This window comes from Bactrocera tryoni, chromosome 3 (genome assembly GCF_016617805.1).
Source record: "Bactrocera tryoni isolate S06 chromosome 3, CSIRO_BtryS06_freeze2, whole genome shotgun sequence".
Lineage (NCBI taxonomy): Eukaryota > Metazoa > Arthropoda > Insecta > Diptera > Tephritidae > Bactrocera > Bactrocera tryoni.
Window position 1 is genome coordinate 84,330,873 of NC_052501.1, and position 22,985 is coordinate 84,353,857.

The 22,985-nt window shown below is 34.1% G+C and overlaps 4 protein-coding genes across 8 annotated transcripts; 3 read left to right on the top strand and 1 right to left on the bottom strand.

Moving 5' to 3' along the window:
• Positions 1 to 925: 925 nt before the first annotated feature.
• Positions 926 to 3,768, top strand: LOC120773067 (heat shock protein 75 kDa, mitochondrial). Its single transcript, XM_040102004.1, has 8 exons — positions 926 to 1,142; positions 1,207 to 1,556; positions 1,646 to 1,997; positions 2,055 to 2,236; positions 2,301 to 2,469; positions 2,529 to 2,598; positions 2,661 to 3,353; positions 3,428 to 3,768. The coding sequence occupies exons 1-8, from the start codon at positions 1,010 to 1,012 to the stop codon at positions 3,600 to 3,602; spliced, it is 2,124 nt and encodes a 707-aa protein (XP_039957938.1). The 5' UTR covers positions 926 to 1,009; the 3' UTR covers positions 3,603 to 3,768.
• A 182-nt stretch (positions 3,769 to 3,950) lies between these two features.
• Positions 3,951 to 5,232, top strand: LOC120773068 (equilibrative nucleoside transporter 2-like). The gene is made up of 2 exons (XM_040102005.1): positions 3,951 to 4,838; positions 4,893 to 5,232. The coding sequence occupies exons 1-2, from the start codon at positions 4,003 to 4,005 to the stop codon at positions 5,230 to 5,232; spliced, it is 1,176 nt and encodes a 391-aa protein (XP_039957939.1). The 5' UTR covers positions 3,951 to 4,002.
• A 950-nt stretch (positions 5,233 to 6,182) lies between these two features.
• LOC120773069 (V-type proton ATPase 16 kDa proteolipid subunit) lies at positions 6,183 to 15,290 on the top strand. Of its 5 annotated transcripts, none has more exons than XM_040102009.1 (4): positions 6,183 to 6,304; positions 7,375 to 7,500; positions 14,120 to 14,309; positions 14,402 to 15,290. In XM_040102009.1, exons 2-4 carry the CDS (start codon positions 7,419 to 7,421, stop codon positions 14,604 to 14,606), a joined length of 477 nt encoding a protein of 158 aa, XP_039957943.1. In that variant the 5' UTR covers positions 6,183 to 6,304; positions 7,375 to 7,418; the 3' UTR covers positions 14,607 to 15,290. The 5 variants fall into 5 exon arrangements, with proteins under 5 accessions (XP_039957943.1, XP_039957940.1, XP_039957944.1 ...); XM_040102006.1 differs by having other exon boundaries at positions 6,184 to 6,313; XM_040102010.1 differs by lacking the exon at positions 6,183 to 6,304 and adding an exon at positions 6,585 to 6,672.
• A 4,266-nt stretch (positions 15,291 to 19,556) lies between these two features.
• LOC120772700 (senecionine N-oxygenase-like) lies at positions 19,557 to 21,823 on the bottom strand. The gene is made up of 5 exons (XM_040101443.1): positions 21,311 to 21,823; positions 21,059 to 21,248; positions 20,556 to 20,727; positions 19,944 to 20,479; positions 19,557 to 19,878 (listed from the first exon to the last, which is right to left on the bottom strand). Exons 1-5 carry the CDS (start codon positions 21,670 to 21,672, stop codon positions 19,711 to 19,713), a joined length of 1,428 nt encoding a protein of 475 aa, XP_039957377.1. The 5' UTR covers positions 21,673 to 21,823; the 3' UTR covers positions 19,557 to 19,710.
• Positions 21,824 to 22,985: the final 1,162 nt, after the last annotated feature.

The following is a 22,985-nucleotide window of genomic DNA, read 5'->3' on the forward strand; positions in this document are numbered from 1 at the left end:
TGTTAGAGCACTGGTAGAGTTCTTTTTAGATGATCCATCAAGCGACGAAAATACCTGAATAAATGTATAAATATCTATATACATACATACATATGTGTTACGCATACTGGCCTGAAGCTTGGCATAATTATGTGTGCAAATATGTAATAAGCAATTAACAGTACTCTGTTAAATATTATGTATTTTTAATCACGAACAGCATAAATTAGTGAGGAAGGTAAATAAGCATTTATTGCCTTTTCTTGAAATACGTTATCATTTTTTAAATTTAATTTAATTCGAAGCCTTTTGAGGAGCTACCATTGTGGTAAAATAATAATCATATAAGCTTGCTGTATGAGCTCAAGAAGTAAAAGGAAGCCGGCTACTATTTCAGCTATTAGTTTACAGAGATATGATTGCATATTCTTAAAGAAGATTCTAATCAGTCTTCAGATTTAAATGGGAGCAAGTAAGCTACACTTATAGCCATAATTATCATAGCTATTATGAATATGTTTACTTTTCCCAACAACATTTTTTTTTTTTTTGTGAATATATTTGTTTACAACACAATAAGCCAATTTGATAAAAAAAAATATCAAAAGCGATAACAAAATATCCCTGGATTTTTTCTGCTTTGAGGCAGATTAATGGCTTTTAACCCCCAACAGTCCTTCATTAATATAATTATACTGCTGGATATCGGTAAAAATATATTTACATATATGTACTAGATATATGCACATATTATATGTATACATAAGGGTCTAGAGTCAAGAGTCAGATTATTGGCTTTGATTTGAAAAATGAACCCCCTTTTCCAAACAGCCTTTATTAATGTAATTACACTGCTGCACACGATTTATTGTGAATAGGTACAGAAACAATTGATTTCACAAAAAGACAACACAGGGTGTTGTTAAACAACAAAATTCACATGTGAATTGAATGAAAATTCTGCATTAATTTACAATTTAGTGAAAAAATTTGACAAAAAAATTGTGTTATAGTGAAAATTAAATAAAATATGTCATTTACTTCACGTCTCTGTCGTGTTATTAATTCGTCTACACACGTGCAACGTTATGCAACGCGCAACATCATCGGCAGCACACAGGCGGCATGGTCTTTGCGCTGGAACAAAAATCTAGGAAGAAATAGTAGGCCAATTATTCACATATTTACATAACATAAGTATTAATTAAGCCAATGCTTATTTGGCAGTCCCTCAATTTGCTCGTTGCATGAGTACAGAGTCGACAGCTTCAGCGAATGTTGAAGACAAGGGACGTTTCCACACTATAATCAGGCAAACTGAAAAGCCGGTCGGCGAGGCAGATAAGCATGAATTTCAAGCTGAGACACGCATGTTGCTGGACATTGTCGCGCGTTCATTATATTCCGAAAATGAAGTATTTGTGCGGGAATTAATTTCGAACGCTAGTGATGCCTTGGAGAAATTCCGTTACACTGTCCATACCGCTGGTGAAAATGAAAAGAACTTTGAAGGCGCAGATCGGCCATTAGAAATACACATTGCTACTGATAAACAATCAATGCAATTAACAATACAGGTGAAAACTAATAAAAACAAAACAAGTTTTTAAACATATCTAATATTCTGTATATGTTTTTGTAAATCATATTCTAACTGAACTTTTAGGACACAGGTATTGGCATGACTCGCGAAGAGCTTGTCAATAATCTCGGTATGATTGCACGCAGCGGCTCAAAACAATTCTTGGAACAGATAAAGGAAGCAGGTGGTGGTGTCGAAAACTCGTCGAATATTATTGGACAATTCGGTGTTGGTTTTTATTCCGCCTTTATGGTAGCTGATAAAGTGGAAGTGTTTACAAAGTCCTCGAAAGTGGATTCACAAGGATTACGTTGGTCGTCTGATGGATCGGGGTCATATGAAATTCAGGAAGCTGATGGTGTAGCTCATGGCACTAAAATTGTTATACATTTAAAAACAGAATGTAGAGAATATGCAGATGAGGATCGCATTAGAGGTAGGAATTGAAAAAAAAAGATTGAAAATAAGTTATATAATTAATATGTTTCAATAGCGGTGATCAAGAAATATAGTAACTTCGTTGGTTCACCAATATTTTTGAATGGTCAACGCGCTAATGACATCCAGCCCTTATGGTTAATGGAACCGAAAGATGTGTCACAAGATCAGCATAATGAGTTCTATAGATTCATTGGCAACACTTTTGATACACCGCGTTTCGTATTGCATTACAAGGTAATTCGATTCATACAAAAATAAAGTTTTTTATACATTTTTTAAAATAATGAATTATTCGCAGACTGATGTGCCACTCAGCATTCGTGCTTTGCTCTACTTCCCCGAAGGTAAACCGGGTTTATTCGATATGACACGTGACGCTAATGTGGGTGTGGCCCTATATACGCGAAAGGTTTTAATACAATCTAAAACAGAAAACCTGGTGCCCAAATGGCTACGGTTTATTAAAGGTTTGATTTTTCATTTAAAGGATTAATTACAATTTTCGAATATTTTTCTTTAATTAAAGGCGTTGTGGACTCCGAAGATATACCCTTAAATTTAAGCCGTGAACTTCTTCAGAATAGCGCTTTAATCAAGTTAGTATTACTTATAACGTTTTTATGTAATTTAGTGACATACATTTTCATTACTTTTCCAGAAAACTGTCTAATGTGCTAGCAACTCGTGTACTGCGTTTCCTGCAGGAACGTGCGAAAAAGCAACCTGAAGAGTATGCTGCGTTTTATAAGGATTACGGCCTATTCCTCAAGGAAGGCATTGTTACGTCAAACGATCACAATGAAAAGGAAGGCATTGCCAAGCTTTTGCGTTTCGATTCGTCAAAGAATGCGGACGGCAATCGTATATCCCTAATAGATTATTGCACAAATGTTGGTGAACAAAAGGATATCTACTATTTAGCAGCGCCAAATCGCGTACTCGCTGAATCGTCTCCCTATTATGAAAGCTTAAAGAAACGAGGCGTTGAAGTGTTATTCTGTTACGAACCCTATGATGAGCTTGTCCTCATGCAATTGGGTACATTCCAAGGTAAAAAACTAGTTTCTGTTGAAAAGGAAATGCGTGAGGATGATGCAGGTGAAAAGGTAACAGACTACGGCGAAGGCAGTTTGTTACGCTCGCAGATCGACGAACTCTTGCCCTGGATACGAGAGAAACTTAGCGGCAAAGTGGTGAATGTTAAGGTCACAACTCGCCTTGACACGCATCCTTGTGTGATTACAGTAGAAGAAATGGCGGCTGCGCGACATTTCATTCGCACACAGAGTCATCAATTGCCCGAAGAAAATCGTTTCGCTTTACTGCAGCCGCAATTAGAGATAAATCCTAAGTAATTTGATAAAGCAAATATTTTAACAGCGCAAATTTTAATTGCTTTCTCTCTCTCATTCTCTCTTTTTATAGGCACGAAATTATTAAGAAATTGAATAAACTGCGCACAAGTGATCCTGAGCTTGCGGAGTTGGTTACACAACAGCTGTTTGCGAACGCTATGGTCGGCGCTGGGCTCGCCGAGGATCCGCGTACGCTTTTGCTGACAATGAATGAATTGTTGACAAAAGCTTTGGAGAAACATTAGAAAATTGTTAAAAAAAATTAAATTAGTTTTATGTATATTTTTAAATTGAACAAAATTACTATCGTTTTCCGTTTGGTGTGTGAATGTACAAAGACAAGAAATACAACTTAATACTACACAAATTATTTTAATTGTGAAAATGAATAAAAAAGAAATGTTACAAGAAGATTTAGCTGTTTTTTTTACACAGACACTCAATTTTTAAAATGGTCAGTTTTTTTGTTTTTGATAACATTTACTTAAAATAACACCTTGTAAGCAAATATGAAAAAAGGTTCAGTAGGTTTTGATTTTTTGTTTTGTTTTGATTTTTTTCGAACAATTTACCAAAATCGTTTCGAGAATTTGATGATAAGCTTGTGCTATACTATAAATTAAAATATCGAATTATTTCATAATAATGGAACCACCTAAAGACAAATGGAATATCGTGCTACTTGTATTTATTCTACATGGCATTGGGACATTGATGCCATGGAATATGTTTATAACGGCAAAGAGTTATTTCGTTGAATTCAAATTAGGCGGAGATTCAAATTCAACAGGTGCTTCAAATTATGCAGCGAATTTCTTGCAATATCATGGATTTGCGGCTCAAATTCCCAATGTGGTATTTAATTGGCTCAATGTGTTTTTAAATTTGGGTGGAGATTTGACGACACGAATGGCGATTAGTATATTAGTGGAGCTGTTTATATTTGTGGTTACAGTTCTTATGGCCATGGTTGACTCTACAAATTGGCCCGGCGCCTTTTTTTGGATTACAATGATCACAGTAGTCGTCTTAAATATGGCTAGCGCTGTTTACCAAAATACTATATTCGGAATGGTCGCAACATTTCCATTTAGATATACCGGCGCGGTAATATTGGGATGCAATATTTGCGGCCTCTTTGTATCTTTAATAAGTATTGGGAGCAATTATATATTTCCTACAATTAGAACTGCTGCCATTTATTACTTCATAACAGCGATGGTGCTTTTGTTATTTTGCTATGATACATTCTTCGCAATACCTTTGAACAAATTTTTCATCTATAATCAACTTTCACGAAAAACGGAAGGCAGTGAAAATGTGAAAACTTCGGATATACCTTATTGGACTATCTTTAAAACAGCATCTATGCAGCTGTTTAATGTATTTTTAATATTCTTTGTAACATTGGCGGTTTTTCCTGCCGTAAACTCAGATATTAAGGCATCGTCATCAGATTTCTTCATAAAGGACCCTATAATGTACATACAAATTACCTGCTTTTTAACATTCAACTTATTTGCGATGCTTGGAAGTTTGACTTCATATTGGATTCAATGGCCTGGTCCGAAATATTTGGTCGTACCAGTTGCCTTGCGATTGGTTTTTATACCGTTATTCCTGTTTTGCAATTATTTGCCTCTAAACATCGATAGAAGTCTGCCAGTTTTAATAAACAATGATTGGATATACTGGATTATTGGTGTTTTAATGGCATACACTTCCGGATACTACAGTGCTCTGGCAATGATGTATGCACCACAGACAGTTGAACAAAACCACCAAGTCAAAGCGGGAATGTTCGCCGGTGCGATGCTCATAAGTGGGATTTTTTGTGGAATTTTGTTTTCATTCATAACTCCTTACTTAGTCTAATATGAAATAAACTGAAATTTATATCATGAAAAAACTTTTTACGGAAATTAAAAATTAACAGTTACAAACTTTAGGATTTCCGGACATATAGGTTTTCTCCATACTTATATATACTTAAATGTATATATTATTTGTCCATTGCAAGACAAACTCTTCAAAAATAAAGTATGTGGGTTTATTTCATATAAGTATGTTAAATTTATTTAAATGAGAAATTGTGATACCTTAAGAGTTATTAAAAAATTCGTATTGGTGTTGGCGCCGTCATATACCACCTAACATCAGAAAATGCGACCCTGTTTCACGTGAGTAATCATTATGGATTAAAAAGCAAAGTGTAGCATAGCGCGTACTCGCTCTGCTGGCGAGAGAAGAAAAATGACCGAAATACCTCTCACGTGCTTCTCCACTTGTACGCTCTTTATTATACTTAGCATGTGAATGTGTACTCAATACCCCTCTTATCCTCACTATTTCTATCAAGAATATGATCTACGTTCCTTGTAATAAGCCCAAATTCAAGCAATCTTTCCAGTATTCGAATTATTACTTTTTTATAGCCTCTCTTTGTTAATTTGGCTTACGGTGCTTAGGTTTTATAGATATTTTATTGAAAAGCTGTATAGTCAATGGTCACGCGCAGTTCGAAGGGAAAATTTTTAGTCGTACACACACACTATTGCATCTCGTTAAATGCGCGTGTGACGTTTTCTCCTTTTCAGCGCACCCTTTCCCCAACCCAATGCTGCTTCTAAATAACTTGGTCATATGACCACTAGTTTAATCATGCGTATGCAACAACTATACTCGTATAGCCGCGCGATAACATTTGTATGAGCGGCTTGGCTATATAATAACTATTTCAATCGAAAGTGACAACTGGTATATAATTGGAAACCAGCAAACACTACGAGCTGAACAACAGCGGAGTTTGGCGTTCAGTGAAGAAATTGAAATCACTCACAGTGTTGTCAGCGACCGAACCGACCAGTTCTTGTTCGAACTCCTACGCTCTAGCAGCAAGTTACCAGTTACCAGTCAAGACCCAAGAAAGGCCTAAAGCTAACCACAAGTTAGTCAAGTGAGTGTTGAAACTGTGCAATCTGTGATAAAAGTTTTCAAAATACATATGACATACGGTCTGCTTAGTGTGTTGAAGTTGTAGAAAAAAAGTGAAGGGAGGGAAATTATAGCTGAATTGAATTTGTACTGTTTGCTGAAACGATTTTGAGAAACATCAGGCAGACAATAGTCGATTCACTTTAAACATCCCCAGGGGAAATTGGAAAGAATACGCAATAACAGAACACAGGCAGAGGCAGAAAATTGCCACGACATTTGCTGAAACACAAGGCAAAAGAAAGTGGGCAAAGGAGCTTCTCTGATTTGACAAGTGAGCACAAAGAGTAGTGACTTTGCGAATGTGATATAAATAAATAGGTACGGAAATCTTCGATTTTTAGTTAACAAATCGAGAATTGCAAACTTTATTGCTTTAGAAAAATAACGATATCCGTTAAAACATAGCAATATAACATTGTGGGGGATATATTTCCAATATTCTTTCTAGTTGAAAATTGAAATCGAGGGTTAGGCGGTCAGTAGCAATAATTAAATCGAAGTGTAGAAACGAGTAAAAATTCGATAAAGTGCAATATATCGTCATACAAGACAAAAAAACAACAAACACGAGAAGGTACGAAAAATACAACATTGTACACGAACGTAGCAACGATAGAAGGTGACGACAACGGTGCCGACGTTAGCGACGAGACAAAATCAAAAACGAGACGTAACGAAGCGAAACAATTGAAGAGAGAACAGCAAAAACAGTAGTTGAGTCGACAAGCAGTCAAGCAGCAGTCAAAGTGAAGAACTCAGAAATTTGAAAGTGCTATCAAGTAAAAACGCAAATTAAATTTTACATCTTCTATATTTTAATTATAAAAGCAAAAATACGTTATAAAACAATATAAAAAAATAAACAGGAACGTACAAATTCACAAGAATAGTACTTCAGAAACTCCCTTCAACACACCTACAACAGAACCGAATTTAATAATATAAGGAATATAATAAACGAGTGCACATCTTGAACAGCAAGCCCTAACGTAAAAATCAAATAAATTTTCTTTTTCGTAGAAAAACTTACAAAACACCCCGCACATACACAATAAAACAGAATCATGTCTGATGCACAGAGCGATAACCCAATCTACGGACCCTTCTTCGGAGTCATGGGAGCAGCCTCAGCCATCATTTTCAGTGGTAAGTAAACTATCGGAAACAAAAATTCTTGCATAAAAAATACGATGACAAAGTGGGACTGGCTTGGAAAGATATGTAAATTACAAAGGTAGATGAATATGATTTGGTATCTGAATGGTTAGCTACTTGCGGTCAGGCGTTTATTACGGGGGTTTATTCGTATTTGTATTAAATAGAGGTTATCCTGAGACCAGTATTACACAAAATGTACAACTAAATATATATGTATATTTTTTTATTTTGTATGAACATGTGTAAAAAATCGAACATTTTGGCAGACGGATTGCGAAAAAGGGATGAAAAGGAATTGTTGGGAATTTTCTTGGCACATGTGTACGTATATTCAGTACTTTTTCGGGAGGAGGCAGGTGGAAGGTCGTTGTTTTATATACATATCGCATATATGTATGTATATGAAAATGAAAATGAACTTTCATACTATATCGGAAAAAATTATTCTCTTGCATAGTTTGTAGGAAATTTGTAATGTAACAGCTTCATCATATTCTAATTTGGTACTGCGAAAATAACTGCAACATTGAAGCTAGTCTAATGCGGGTGACATACGGAATATATTAGTACTATAATTATATTAATATATATTATTATTTTTATCCAATATATGATTACAAATTATTTGCTGTGCGTTGCATTGTGATGATATTCAACTTAACCAAAAAACACTTAACACCCTCTATTAATGCGTGAATTAAATGTACAATAGTAACCTATAATACTTTTTATCATCACGCGCTCTCTTGTTAGTTGAAAAGAGCAGCAATGTTGGTCAGCTATTTGAATAAAAATAATGCAAAGAGCATAAGGAGGAGAAAAGAGCACTTAAATTTGGAAGCAAATGAGTCAACTACCACAAGCGCCAAGTGGAGCTCAGCAACCAATAATTGTAGCATATGACAGAGAACCAGTTTGAATGTGGCTTGTGGGGTATTTCAGCGATGGGGTGGGTGGTGCAAATTTTAAGGTTAAGCTTGAGTTGCGTATGGCAGCAGTGCTTCCAAAAACAAATGTGAACATTGTTCAATTCTGACAAGTCATGAGACTTGCTCATGTTTTTTTACCTTGCGCAGTATTGCCATTGCTCAAAATTCCTTGAATTTAAGGTTTTGGTTGTGCAATTTACACACATATGCGATATTTTCAAATTCATATATCTGGTTTTAATATTGTATTGCATAAATAACTGACAATTGCAATAATCACATGCTTTCGCTTGATATCACATGGTTCACTGATAATGCTTTTGATAAGAAAATAAACACAAGTTACAGAACGAAAAAAAATATCTTAATGTATGTACATATGTATATGCTTCCATAACTTTTTAAAGCATCCAAAGGTTCAGTTTATAAAGTTCTTAAAATTAGTATGTTTTCTTTGATGTCACATGATTTGTCAACTAATTGACTTAAGAAGATATGGTTCGTGTCGTCATTACGTAACAGTAACAACTTATAATCATTATTGTAATATACATACGTCAGTTAATTTTCAACTTAATAAAATCTTTTAAATATTCTTAAAGAATTACATTACCATATTGGTTGCGTATACGTACTTGTTTTCGCATATTTCTCCATTTTCTTATACTAAAAAAGGAGTTAGTTTACTTTTAAGTAATTGTTGAATATATTCATTTAACGTCTTTACGATATCTCAGGCACGTCTTCCAGGTCTATGTATAACGACATATTGTCGAGTAGGTTATATAGTCACATGATTAACTGTTACTGTATTTTTCTAATTGTGCATATGCTCGTTAATTTGATTTTTTGATTCTTCCTTTTCTCTCTGTTCGCTTACTCTTATTTCATTGTGCTTCGTCGTTGATATTCCGTTCTTTATGATCAGTTCATATGACACACTAATCACATTGAGTCATTCACATTCTCTGAACAAAAACAATTATATTTATATGTAAACATACTTCGAGTCATGATTTGCTCATTATTACGAAGTAGTGTATTTATTTTATTTGAAATTAATTTAATTTTTTAAACTTCTGTAGATATATCAGTTATATAAAAATCAAAACGAAAGTGAAATGTGTATCTAACATCAAGGCACAGTGACACTTAATAGAATGGAATACATGATTTTTTTTATTAGAAAGAAAGCTTATCCTTAAAAGAGTTTCAGAACTTTAACTTAACATATAATCTAATAGCTTTAAGCAATTTAACAGTTTCAGTTTAATTATTACAATTTTTGCCATTTACTGCCTTCTTATGAATTCGTGTTAATCCGGTTTACAAACATATATTCGATACGCTTCAAGATATTATTGAGTATTAATTTTGCTGGTCATAACTTTGAAAGGTTTCATTTCATTGAACTTTACGCTTATGTGCATAATTGTATATGCTCTACATTTCTCTTCATATACTTTGCCGCCAATTATGCATGTAGTATGTATGTATGTATGTGCGGCTTTGATTTATATAGAGCTTCTTATCTCCGGATGCGTAAACGCCCTTTTTCAGCCATTAAATAAAGATGAAAATTGAAGTTCATTTGTAGTTTTTCTAACCAAATTCCACTTTTCGTGGTAGTCACGTGAGACTTGAGCAGTTATTAATAACAACTTTTATTTTGACTTTTCAAGCGCAACGCTATTCGTGGGTGTTTGCTATATATTACTACACGAACTTGTCTAGACGCTTATGCTTTGTTCATTTAATTTTTTTTTTTATATTTTTAACTAATTTGCAAGCTATTTGTATGATAATCTTCGTATTTTTGCAGCATCTTCTTTGTGCAAATTTATATATGTACATACATATGTATGTATGAAGCAAAAAATATCTTTTCCCCCGGATTTTCATACAAGGGAGAGAAAAATTACACTTTCTTGCTATTATCGCTTTACAAATGAGCATAATAATGACCTCCATTGCTCTGTGTTTTCTGCTACGTTCTCTCTTTCTCAGATCGAAAATATTTTATTTTGCAATAAATCCGTACTTGCATCCGTATTCAGCTACAGAAAACGTCATCAATTGACATCCATTTAGTCAATGGAAAAGAGCGTCCATATTTCTATTTAAAAGAAGCATTTGTGCTTACGCACATTTCATTGGCACTTATATTAATTTATTGCTGAGCATACATGTTCTCATGCTTTCACGCATTTGTACTATTTGTGTATTTGCATGTACATATGTATATTGTATAATTGATACTTTTTAAATTTATCTACATATATGTATAAGTTTTAATGTACTTTCTATTTATTATTTCGCTTTCAATGTTAGCGAGATGTTACACGTTTTAAATCTCTAAGCAAATCGAATGGAAAAATGCATTTTTTATTTTGATTTAATTTATATAATATAATGGCTTATAGTCATTTATTCAAAAAGTGTCATAACATTTTAATAATCATATCAAAGCACCATTACTTTCGCAGTTTACTTCGGAATTTACTTCGAGCATCTTGCTCCAAATCAATTTATGCAATTATTATTGAAGTTATTCCTATGGGAACTAAGCTCTCGCTTGTTAGAAATTCTTCACATTCCTTCTTAGCTTTTGTTCTCTTACATGATTTGTTTTGTACGTTGCTACTTGAATTCTCATTGTTTTGTTTGTTTTATTGTGTCTGCCTGCCACATTGGCTCACATTGGATTTAACTATACATTCACTAGCACATCCGTACGTTTTTGTACTCAACTGTGACGTAAAATGTTTTTAAATATGAATTCTATAAAAGAGAATACATATGTATGTACATATTTAGATAGCAAGCAATAAGAAAAATGTGCTTCATTGTTGTTTTATTGGCATGAATTTTCTGTCTGCGCGGTGTATGCCATCCAACCCGTTTTCTTTTCGATCCCGCATATCGCCGCATTACTGAATGGTTTTATTGTGATAGTTTGATTAACAATATATTAAAATTTTGTTTTGATTTCGTGCAAAATGTTTACTACTTGCTATTTATTACAAAGCATCTGCAGCTCACCCGTAAATGTGTAAAATTGCATGAAATGTCTTTCGGGGCCCAAAAGAGCTTCCCAAAAATATTAAATACTTAAAATATGCGGCTTACTGTGTGCTCTATGCATGCACAAATTAGAATTCTAATTCAAAAAAGTGCTCAAACAGCAATTAGTTAAGTCGTTTCGTTATGCAAAAAAACGGCTTCAAAAGACGTTCAATGCCAAGTCCCAATGTAAATCCAATTTTACTTTCAAATTTGTTAATACACAACAAAAATGAATGTTTGTAGATGCGAGTATATCTACTATAACTTGGTTGCTAGAAAAGTGAATACACGTACAGCGGTTATAAAAGCTAAGCTTAACTTAGCATCGCCAATGGAAGTGTACATAAATCGGCTACTGCTGCCGGTACATAAATGTAGAAAGATGTATGTAGGGAGATCTCAAGGAATAAATTATTTAATTTCAGTTTAGCTTTTTATTGACTTATGGCGAATCGTTGCTTATACATTCCTATGCATATTTTTTATATTGCTGTTGTACTTATTGCTTCTTAAATGGAGTACCTAATTACTTAGTAGTCGTTATGATAAACATTTTAAAACAATTATGACATTTTATTTTTTTATTATTATTAGTTAACAGCGCCATTTTTACTTTGCTTTTCAAATTTCACAATAAAATATTTAATAATTTCCTTTTCTCATAATAAGTTTTTATCAGTAACAAGGCATTGTCAATTCAAGTATAGAACTCATAAAAAAATTCTGCACTTGAATGAAGTATAAAAATTAACAATATTTTTCAACGTTCATATTACAGCTGATCAGGGAGATTCGCTCTCTTTCTGGTACTCTTATTTATACTCACTTAATCGCTATCGATTGTTATGCGAAAAGTTTGATGGCAAGCAAAAGGTACGCACGAACCCATTTATAAATATGCCTTGTGCTGTTAATTAGCGTGAAATCACATGACTGTCATACCTGATATCAGAGTGGTTAATATAATATTATTTCATTCCCAACTCCACCTTGTACTGCAGGCGAATATTGACACGCTATACATATACAAAGTACACTTACTGATGATCGCTCAGCCAATAACCATCAAGCGAAAAATTAAACAATATTTTTGACAATTGTCGAATGAATTCTCCATTATTAAATGCCATAGGCGAAATTTGAACAAAATTACATGGTTTTGAGTATAATTTGCTATGCAACACATCATATGTCCATGTTATTGCAAAAAATTGTATATAAAATGTATACATATTCATACGTATACGTACATATATTATATACATGTATACATGTGTATGTACATATGTATTCCACGCTTTTTCGGTTTGAATTTCAACTTTATGTTTCAAACGTTGAGCGTTTTCTCTGACGTTCGCTCTACGTCTGGTTTGCAAACTTAATTGATTATTACTTTTATTTTGCTCGCTATCGGCTATAACCGGTTATTTCTCATTTTATATAGCGAAGTTCGATATATGCGATCGTGTATTTTTAATTACAATTGCCATATTCATTGACATGTTTACGTAGCAATAATGTTGGGGATGGGGAAAATTCGATGACTCACCCATTGCAATATGAGAAAAATCACCGATAAATGATTTTATATTCGGTGTTAAATTTATATAAAATTTTTACAAAAAAGTAATGTGTAAGTATATTTATTAACTTTTATTTACCTAACTCGAATTCCTTATTTCGCTGTTAGCTTGCTTTTACGATATTCTAGAAATTCATTCTTATCTAAAACTGGCACTTCTTATCGCTTGCAGGGCATATCTTTACAAGTGCTTTTTATTTGAGTATTCTCATTTATTATAAACTCAAGTATTCTTGTTTCTCAAAAGTAGCGTTGGAGAATGTGAAAAAAACGATATTTTCCCTCATAATTCACCTGCTTTACTGTTCTTTACTCACGATAGCTACTCTCTTACTTGATCAACTTGTCTCGGTATTATCTTTCGTTTAGCACAAGTCTATTCACTTTTGTGTGAAATGTGCTTGAATTTCTCATTCAACGAAGGTTTTTATTTACTCTGCCTTTTATCACATTGCTTGCTGTCTCTTTTAATGACTGCTCAATTTTTTGTGATAATTGCATTACTGTCATGTGACCAATATTACAGGTGAATATTATATAAAATAATTACGAACTTAACGATTGTGTGAAATAATACAAAAACATACATATGTACATGTATAAAACCTGGAACGTTCGGTTATTCGCTTGTAAAGCAGATAATCTTTACTTAAAAATGAAAACATGAAAATAGAGGTAGGTTTTTGAGCAATTTGTTATGAATTTTTTATTTTCGTATTTTTGTATTGTTATAATAATGGAAGTTGTACTGTTCTGGTTTCCAACGTTAGTGTGAGGAAATTGGAAAAATGCTGACGAAATTCCTCTATATAGATATGTATCTCTAAAATGAATGAAAAGTTTTGTTCTAGCTTGGTCAACGGCTTGAATTATTAAAAATGTCAAACATTTTATTGTATTTTCCCAAGCGGTCCCAATCATATAAAACGTATTAATTATTTTTATATAACTTCCCGTTATATTTTCATGTCTAGATCAGAAAATACTTGTAATATATTTTTCACCACTATTTTGCTTTTTTATTTTCCAGCTCTGGGAGCCGCCTATGGTACCGCTAAATCAGGAACTGGTATCGCTGCCATGTCAGTGATGCGACCAGAATTGATCATGAAATCTATCATTCCCGTTGTCATGGCTGGTATTATTGCCATTTACGGTTTGGTCGTAGCTGTCCTTATTGCTGGTGCTTTGGAAGAGCCCTCAACTTACACACTGTACAAGTAAGTGTGTGCCACTAGAGAATATAGCGAAGTTTAAATTTTTTATATTGCTAATTTGTTTTACTTGTTTCCTATCACTTTAAAATTTGCAGGGGTTTCATTCATTTGGGTGCCGGTTTGTCGGTAGGTTTCTCTGGTTTAGCGGCAGGTTTTGCGATCGGTATTGTTGGTGATGCTGGTGTAAGAGGTACAGCACAGCAGCCGCGTCTCTTCGTCGGTATGATTTTGATTCTCATTTTCGCTGAAGTATTGGGTCTGTACGGTCTTATTGTTGCCATTTACTTGTACACAAAATAAATTAATTCAACAATTAAAACCACAAATCCAACATCCACATCAACTAAAAACAAAAATATGCAAAAAAAATCAACCAACCAAACAATCATTAAAAATGCAACAAGCAACATCCATCAAAGAAATTTGTAATAATATAAACGCAGCAACAACCAAACAAAGCCAAGGCGAGCAGGATCAGCGACAAGTATTAGAGTAAAAGTAGCTGGCAAACAATGGTAAAAGCAGCAGTAGCAGCAGCAGCAGCAGCAGCAGCAGATCTCAAGCAGAGCCACAAGAATTGCTTGTAAAAAAGCCAAAATGAAAATAAAGTTCTACGAATGGCTGATTTTTAGTATTGAAATATTCATAACGTCGATGAAAGGAAGAGACAAACGAGTTGTTGCGAGACAGTATTGCTTTACAAAATGTCACAACATTCTGTATTTGCCTCGAGCCGCACACAATTTCGTCTATATGTATGTCTATATATATATATAACCCAGCTTTATTCTATTTATGTTACGTTACTTTATGATTTTAATTTATTTTTTGGGGAACTAAGACCATTATCAACAACCAAAACAAAAAATTACAACAATTTATATTTGTATATACATAAAGTAACCAAGTGTTAAACTAAAAAGAAGTCTGGGTTTCTTTTTTCGCCGTGATTGCAATGGGAATAAAGTAACTACGGAAATGTTATTTATATTTCAACACTTACACAACTGCGGTTGCACCGGAGAGCTAACGATCGCAACAAACGTCGCTGCCAATGTTTTTTTGTTTTGTTTTTAGTTACCGTATTTCGTAAAAAAAAAAATATTTTTGCTGTGAGTTTAAAAATTGCTTCCTCTTGTTGTCACGTGTTTATGCGTTTATATTACTAGCGATTTTCTAATTCGTTAATGTTTTTTCTGATATTTCCTTTTTGTTTCTGTGTAATTATAATTATAAATATTTTTCAACAACGTTTATTGTTGTTGTTTAAAGAAAAACTTGCGTATTCAAAGTAGAAAATGAAAACATAAATACTACAAACCAAAAGCAAAAGCAGTAAAAGTTAAAAAGCAAACGGGAATGGAATCAACCAACCAACCAACAAACTTATTAAATAAAATGTACATGTAAATTTAAATTTAAAATTAATATTAAATTTAATTAAATTTAAATAAAGAAAACAAAGAAACAGTATATAGTTAAAAAATATTAAATAATTAGTGAGAAACCACCAACAAAGCAACAACAAAGACAACCATCAAATGAACAAAAACCACCACCACCAAAAACAACAAAACGAGAACAGCACGTAAAGAACTGAATGCGAACCACACCACTTTCGGGGAATCCACCTTCAGTAAAGGTGAGACGTCGCGGCTAATGTGGGTTGAACCGCAATTTTTCATTGAACTTCTGCTAAACGGCGATGTTTAGTACAAATTTTGAAGATATACTTCTTCACCAATCCCCACTGGGCGCTTGCGTGCAACGCATATGAACAACACACACACACACACACACACATCGAGGAACTGATTGCTTAACGGCAATCATATGCGCCCAATAACATTCACCACCACCGCTTCAAGCCTACTTTTAGGCGTTATCGTTTTCTACGTCGCACGTCTACACACACGGTTCGCATAGTTTTTGTTGCATTGATTGAAGCAAAAGACCCAATTGTTGTGCACCAAAATGACAGCGCGTTACAATTAACACAATCATAATGCTAAATGGGCACATTAAAACAACAAATAGTCTTTTGGAAGGGAAACACACACACATCCACGCAAAATGAAGGAATGGTTGAAACAACATCGATTAAATCAGAACATCAGATCACATACCAACACACACACACAACACACACTGTAACTAAGTCCCTATATATATATATGTGTTTATTTTTAATTATTGTTCAATTTGTAAGAACTATTATTAATAATAATTATAATATATTTCTTTTTTTTTGTGATAAGCTTAAAAGGAAGTTGTTTATGAAACATTTGAAATTTCGAAGCGAAAACATAAAAACTACTAAATGGTATTTATATATGTATAACTATATCTATAAATACTTAATATACATACATACATAAACACATAATATAGATATATATATATAATTATTAAAAATAATTTACATACTATACATATTTAAACCAAATGGAAGCGCGAAAGCGCCGAAATCGTTACAAAAGCTAAACAAATTAGAAAACAAAAAGCGAAAAACAATATGATAAAGGTGTACGTGGCGTAGCATTTAAGGAAAAGAAAAAAACAAAACAAAAAAACCGTTAGAAGTTGATGCAATGCGAAACAAAGTCAGAGTTGAAGTATGTGTGCAGTTGAAAGTAGAACGCCATAGACAAGTAAAATATGACTTAGTGGCACACACATACACACACACTTCTGCAAATCACTTCCCGCAAGGCACTCACATGCCGGATATTTCGCTACTTTGCCAAAAGTGAAAAAATATTCGCCGTGTGCTTCTGCAACCACACTAAACATCCACATTATTTCCTCTGTTATGTATAGAAATGCAAATAATTATATATATATATATACGAAATTATAAAAAGTAAACAAATATTATGTAAAATCTTATAACATATAAAAAAAATACAAATATGTGCGTATTTAGTAAAATTTCGCTGAAGAAGATAAAATGTTAAATAAGCAGTAGTCGAAATCGAAAAGTAGACGCTAGAGCGTTGAAACTCGAAGATGTTGTAGTAGAAGAAATGAATTGAGGAAGTAACAAAAATGTAAAACAAAAATGTGAAAAATCAACAAAAAAAGAGCAAAATCCCCAACGTAAAAATTAGAAATTTCGTTTACACAGTACCAAACAATTTGATTTGTTACTAATAAAAACAAAACAAGCGAGAGAGCAACGAAACCAAAGTGCACAGCGCACAACAGCAGTGCTGCAGCTTGCGCATACGTCGGCCGCACCAGTGTCGCGCATACGCCTGCGCGCACAACGTCCACGTGCGCCAAACACAATACTGCCAGTGACCCGCTCCCCTTGCTAGCCGATGCGTTTGTGATGCTGAGAGCGCGGAGGTGTGCAACCTGCGAGCGTCCACTACTGTTTGTTTACCCGGCGGTGCGTATACGTGAAGCGTTGGCGTATGTAGCCTGCAACTTGGCGCTGCCGTATGATAAAGCTGCGCCGCTGAAGTGCGTCTGCGCTTCCTTTGGCGTCGTTGCTCGCTTCTGTGTGCAGGCGGCTACTGCGCTGTAGGACTTCTTCAAACAACAACAACAATAATTGGCGTACTAATATTTGCCTAAGCCATAACACAATTGTATTTGCATTGAACAACAAAACATCTGTTGCACAAATTATATACATGCATACATACATACATACATTACTCGTATTGAACTATTGTAATTACCTTTCGTTGTCAATTAGTTTAAGTGTTTTATATTAGCGCGTTTTTTATTTTTCGTTTGTTGTGTTGCTTTGTTGGAGATCTGCGCATCATTTCGAACATTGAACATTAATGCATCGATAAGGCAGTCGCAACAGCGTAAAAAAAGCAAAATAGAAGCGGATGCAGTAGCTAGCGTTAGCAGCAGAGCGGCAGTATATTTTTATTATTTTAGAACAAACAATGAACATTTTGTATTGTACTTGTATTACGAACGATATAAACAAACAAATTACCATCAAAATTCAACCAACAAACAAACAACTACTTGAGAGAATGAATAAAGTGTAATTTCTAATTTCCAACAAAAAAAAAAAAAAAATATTTGTGTTGCAATTATTTTTAATTAAGCGGGAGTTTTTGTAATAGCTGCCCTAATTGGTTTAGCTACAAAATTTATGCCGAACTCGGGTGACAGTCTCCTTTAGAAAACGAAAGTGCCCTACGGAGCTCATCAAATTGAAATTGCGAGTGATATTTAATTTCGAAAATTCAAGAACATGTCTTCTTTAGAAAATGGACTCAACTCCGACGAAAACTTTGAGCGATAACTATTTTCGAAAGTTTGAAAAACAGCATATCTCCATTACTACTATTTTTTAGCTGCTTAACATTTCCGACATCAGTCTTAAGTAAAAATTTTTAATAGTAACTAATATCGAAAATTCGAAGAACATGATATCTTCCTTTAGAAGAACAGAAAAAAGAAAGTGCCCTACGAAACTCATCCGATGGAAATTACGAGTGCTAAACAATTTCGAAAATTCGAAGAACGTCATATCTCCTTTAATAAATGGAAACTCTGACGAAAACTTTGCGCCATGACTATTTGTGAAAGTTCAACTAACGGCATAACTCCTTTCCATCATTTTTCAACTGCTTGAAAATTAGTCTTATGTGAAAATTGTGAATAATAACTAATTTCGGAAATTCGAGTTATGACCTTCCTCTCCTTTAGAAAGCGGAAGTTTGCTTCGAAACTTATCAGACGTGAATTGTGAGTAATAACTAATTTCGCAAATTCGAAGAACATGATATCTTCCTTTGTTATCATTTTATTAATTGCTTTACATTTCTGAAATTAGTCTTAGATGAAAATTGTGTTCATATGTTTGTATATAATATTACGAAAATTTGAAAGTTTTGTGTCCTTTAGAAAGCGTTAGATTTGTTCGAAACTCAATAGATCAAAGTTGTGAGTAAAAACTAATTTCGAAAATGCGAAGAATGTCCTGTCTCTTAGGAAACGATGTTTTCTTCGAAGCTCAGACGAAAATTTTGAGTTATGATTAATTTCGAAAATTCGAAGAATGCCATATCTTTTTTAGATAACAAAAATTTTCTTCGAAACTCGTCCGAAATTCCGACTAATGAATTTCTGAAGCTGATGAATACTTCTATTATGTAAGGAAACTAGTATATAGTGGGCTACTACTATCTACTACCCAGATCCTTTTTTTATATTTGCATATTGCTACTGATCCCAGTAAAAATGAACGGCCCTGCTAAACCAAAACATTTGCAATTGAATTATAACGATTGCTTTTGCCTTCGGAAATCCTTAAAACATTATTAAGTTTGTATATATTTTATTTAATTTACTAAATATGACACTATCCAAGACTTAGTTAAGGAAAACATACAAACATTTTTATAATTATATACATTTCATTTCATTATTAGGCAATTTGCACGAAGTTCTCATCATCCACAACTTTAAAGCGTGTTTGGCGATATGTATCCAATTCCAAAATATATTTTTTAGAACATGCTTTCATCATTTTGCCAATCACAGGTTTGAGTTTCGTTATGCCCGCCGTAACTGCCAAGTCTTCGTAGTAATCAAACTAAAATGAGATTTGCGTTTAATCAAAAGTAGCAAAAGCTATATTGGTTCGGTATGTTAGCTTGCCTGTTTTACGCCCATTTTGTGCGCCACACGTTTCGATACACCATTCGCCCAGCGCTCCTGCATATCCGCCTCTATTTCCGCTAGCATATCGGCACGACTAGGCAACTCCTTGTGTCCCGAAAAGTACGACAACACAAAGCGTGCTTGTAAGTCAAAAAGTTGAGCTGGACATATTTGATTTGGCAAGCCAATGATGGCCATTGAAGGCTTACTGATATTCAAACAGTGCTTGTAGAGTGGATGCACCCAATTGACATCTATATTTAGACCGCAGTCAACGCTCAGAAAGGGGAAGGTGTACTTATAGCCAGTGCAGAAAATCACGAATGAAAAGGACGCGTTGCTCTCATCTTTGAAAATGGCGCCATCTGTAGTGAAACGCTGAATGTCGGTCTTTTGCGTGACGTTCGGCATGAAGTCCGTACGTGGTTCAGTCTCCAAATGGTGACTGAAGTAAACGTGCTCAGCATGCTGGTGTATGTGATGTACAATATCGATGCCACTCGGACCACCGCCAACAACCAGTACGTTGTGACCTGTTGACAAGTATGGACAAGTGAGGTGTCTCCCATTCTATTAGTTTGTTTTAACGTCGAAATCCTTTTGTCATACCTTTGAAAATATCGGGCGTCCGATAGAGATGACTGTGCAAGCGTTGGCCTTGATAGCTATCGAGGCCCTCGGTATCCGGATACATGGGTGTCGTGAAGTGTCCATTGCAAACAAGAACAAAATCGAAAAATTCCACAAAATACTTATCGCTTTTGAGATCGTGAACGATAACCTGCATTCACCAAAGTGGCGCAAAAAATACGGAAAAAACTCGATTACATAACTTATGCCTAAATGATTTTTGAAGTATTCCGCATAAATTTAAATACAGTTGAACTTCAATAACGCGAAATTCTATAATTCGAAGTTCTCCATAACTCCAATTTCCATAACTCGAACTCTTGAATTAGCGAATAGAAGTCAAATTTCCTGCAATTTTCCTTCGTTAACTCGAAGTCTTTCTAACTCGAAGTTTTTTTGTGGATTATGATGATTCGTGTTAGGGAACTTCAACTGTATATTATCAGAAGTTTTGTCTATAAAAAGTAATTGGTCATGCTCACCTCCCAACCTTCGCTACGTGGTCGCACTCTTATTATCTCATGTTCCAATTTTATATAAGGCGTTAACTTAAAGTGCTCTGCATAATTCTGTAAATACTCCAACACGAGTTCCGAGCTGATAAAAGACTTTTCTATATTCGTATCGAAATCATAGTCTGGAAAGCCCATCAATTCCTTAGGCAGATTTGTGCTGAAAACGTTACAAATATTATAAAATTATCCAAAAATATTTTCATAATTGCTTTCGCTCACTGTAATCCCTGATACATGCTGCTATGCACGTCTTCCTCACTTTCACCCGCCTTACGTTCCATATAAATCCATGTACCGCCAACGGCTGTGTGCCGTTCATACGCCACTGCCTCCATATCGTGTTCCAGCGTATTCTTTAGTGCCGTTAGTCCTGCCATACCGGCGCCTATTACACAAACCCGCTTTTTGGAACTCATTTTCTTGTATTTCGAAATAAATTGTTGGAATTTATCGTGCGAATCTTCCAGCGTGTAGTACTCTACTAGGTTTCTTGGCGATTGAGCGCCAACCTTTGTTGTCTGCATACGTATGTAGTTGTCTTTGACTGAAATTGAATGTCGATCACGCTCTTGCTTTCGCATTCGTTGGTACTGTTTAGCTAGTTTTGTTATAAAATTCACAATCTCTGGGTTAGCAGCTTATCGGCAATACATACATATGTGCAAGTAAATGAGATCGTAGATACTCAAGTGCCAGTGGCGTAAGAGAGATACTGATTTTTACGCTCTTAAATATATTTTCCACTCATCTCTTGCGTTTGCGTATAAACATTGATATATGAAGTTGGAGGCTTTGTCAAGTGGGCGGACAGAATATTATATAATATATTGGGTAGTCGAAAAAGTCTTTTCGTATTTTGTCAATAGGTGCCGTTGCAGTCGTATATCTCCAGTGCTACCAAAATGCTACATATTTGTTTATTTATTTATTATTATAAATATAAAAAAATAAGTTTAATTTTGACAAGAAATACGAAAAGACTTTTTCGACTAGCCAATATTTAATATTGCAATAAGGGAACAAATATATATACATATATATGTATGTATATCCAAGACTTAAAAATATTTCTTTGATATATGTGATATATGTATGTATACCATAAATATGCCCATTCAATATAAAATTGTTGAACCGCAAAACCGGAACCAAAATTAGACTCTTCCAAAAACTAGTACCACCAATAAATAATTAAAAGTTTTCTTCAGGACAATAATTTCTACACTTAACTATTGACCTCACTAGATGACTTCGAAATTGGGGTATACAATGTGAATATACCAAGAATTCTAGTTTTGCTGATTTTGTGTGCTTTCTCTTTACTCTTGTTTAAATAACAGTATTGATAAGATTTTAGCATGTTATCTTGAGATTTATCTAATTTTTATGGCTGTCTTTGAATCACAATCTCAGTTAAAATAAATTAAATTTGTCTAGCTAAACTAAAAAAAAATATAGATAATCATTTATTCGTCTAATACTGAGATTAGTTGTGCTTTGCGGGACTAAAAAAGATAGAGTTTCGAAAAAAAATTATTAAGAGAGTGACTGTAAGAGCAAATAAACATTTTCTAAGTTAGAATATTATGGAACAACCGCTTATCCTGGTTATATGAGTAGATGACATTCGTTTTGAAAATTTAAGCTCGGCCGTCGCTTCGTTTTTCTTTAAACTCAGTCGTTGCTTACTATTTTATCGCACTTGTATGTTGTGGAACCTCAAAATGGTTTGGGAAAACGAAATATTGAAGATTCTTGGAACCTTCGTGATTTCGTTTTTTGCTTTTCCGAGCTTCTCCATCTAACACTGTCATAGGTTTTTATTTTATCCTGCAAAAGGCAAGTGCTTCGAGGTTTAACCACCACAAGAAGTCTCTTAAAGCTGAATATAGAA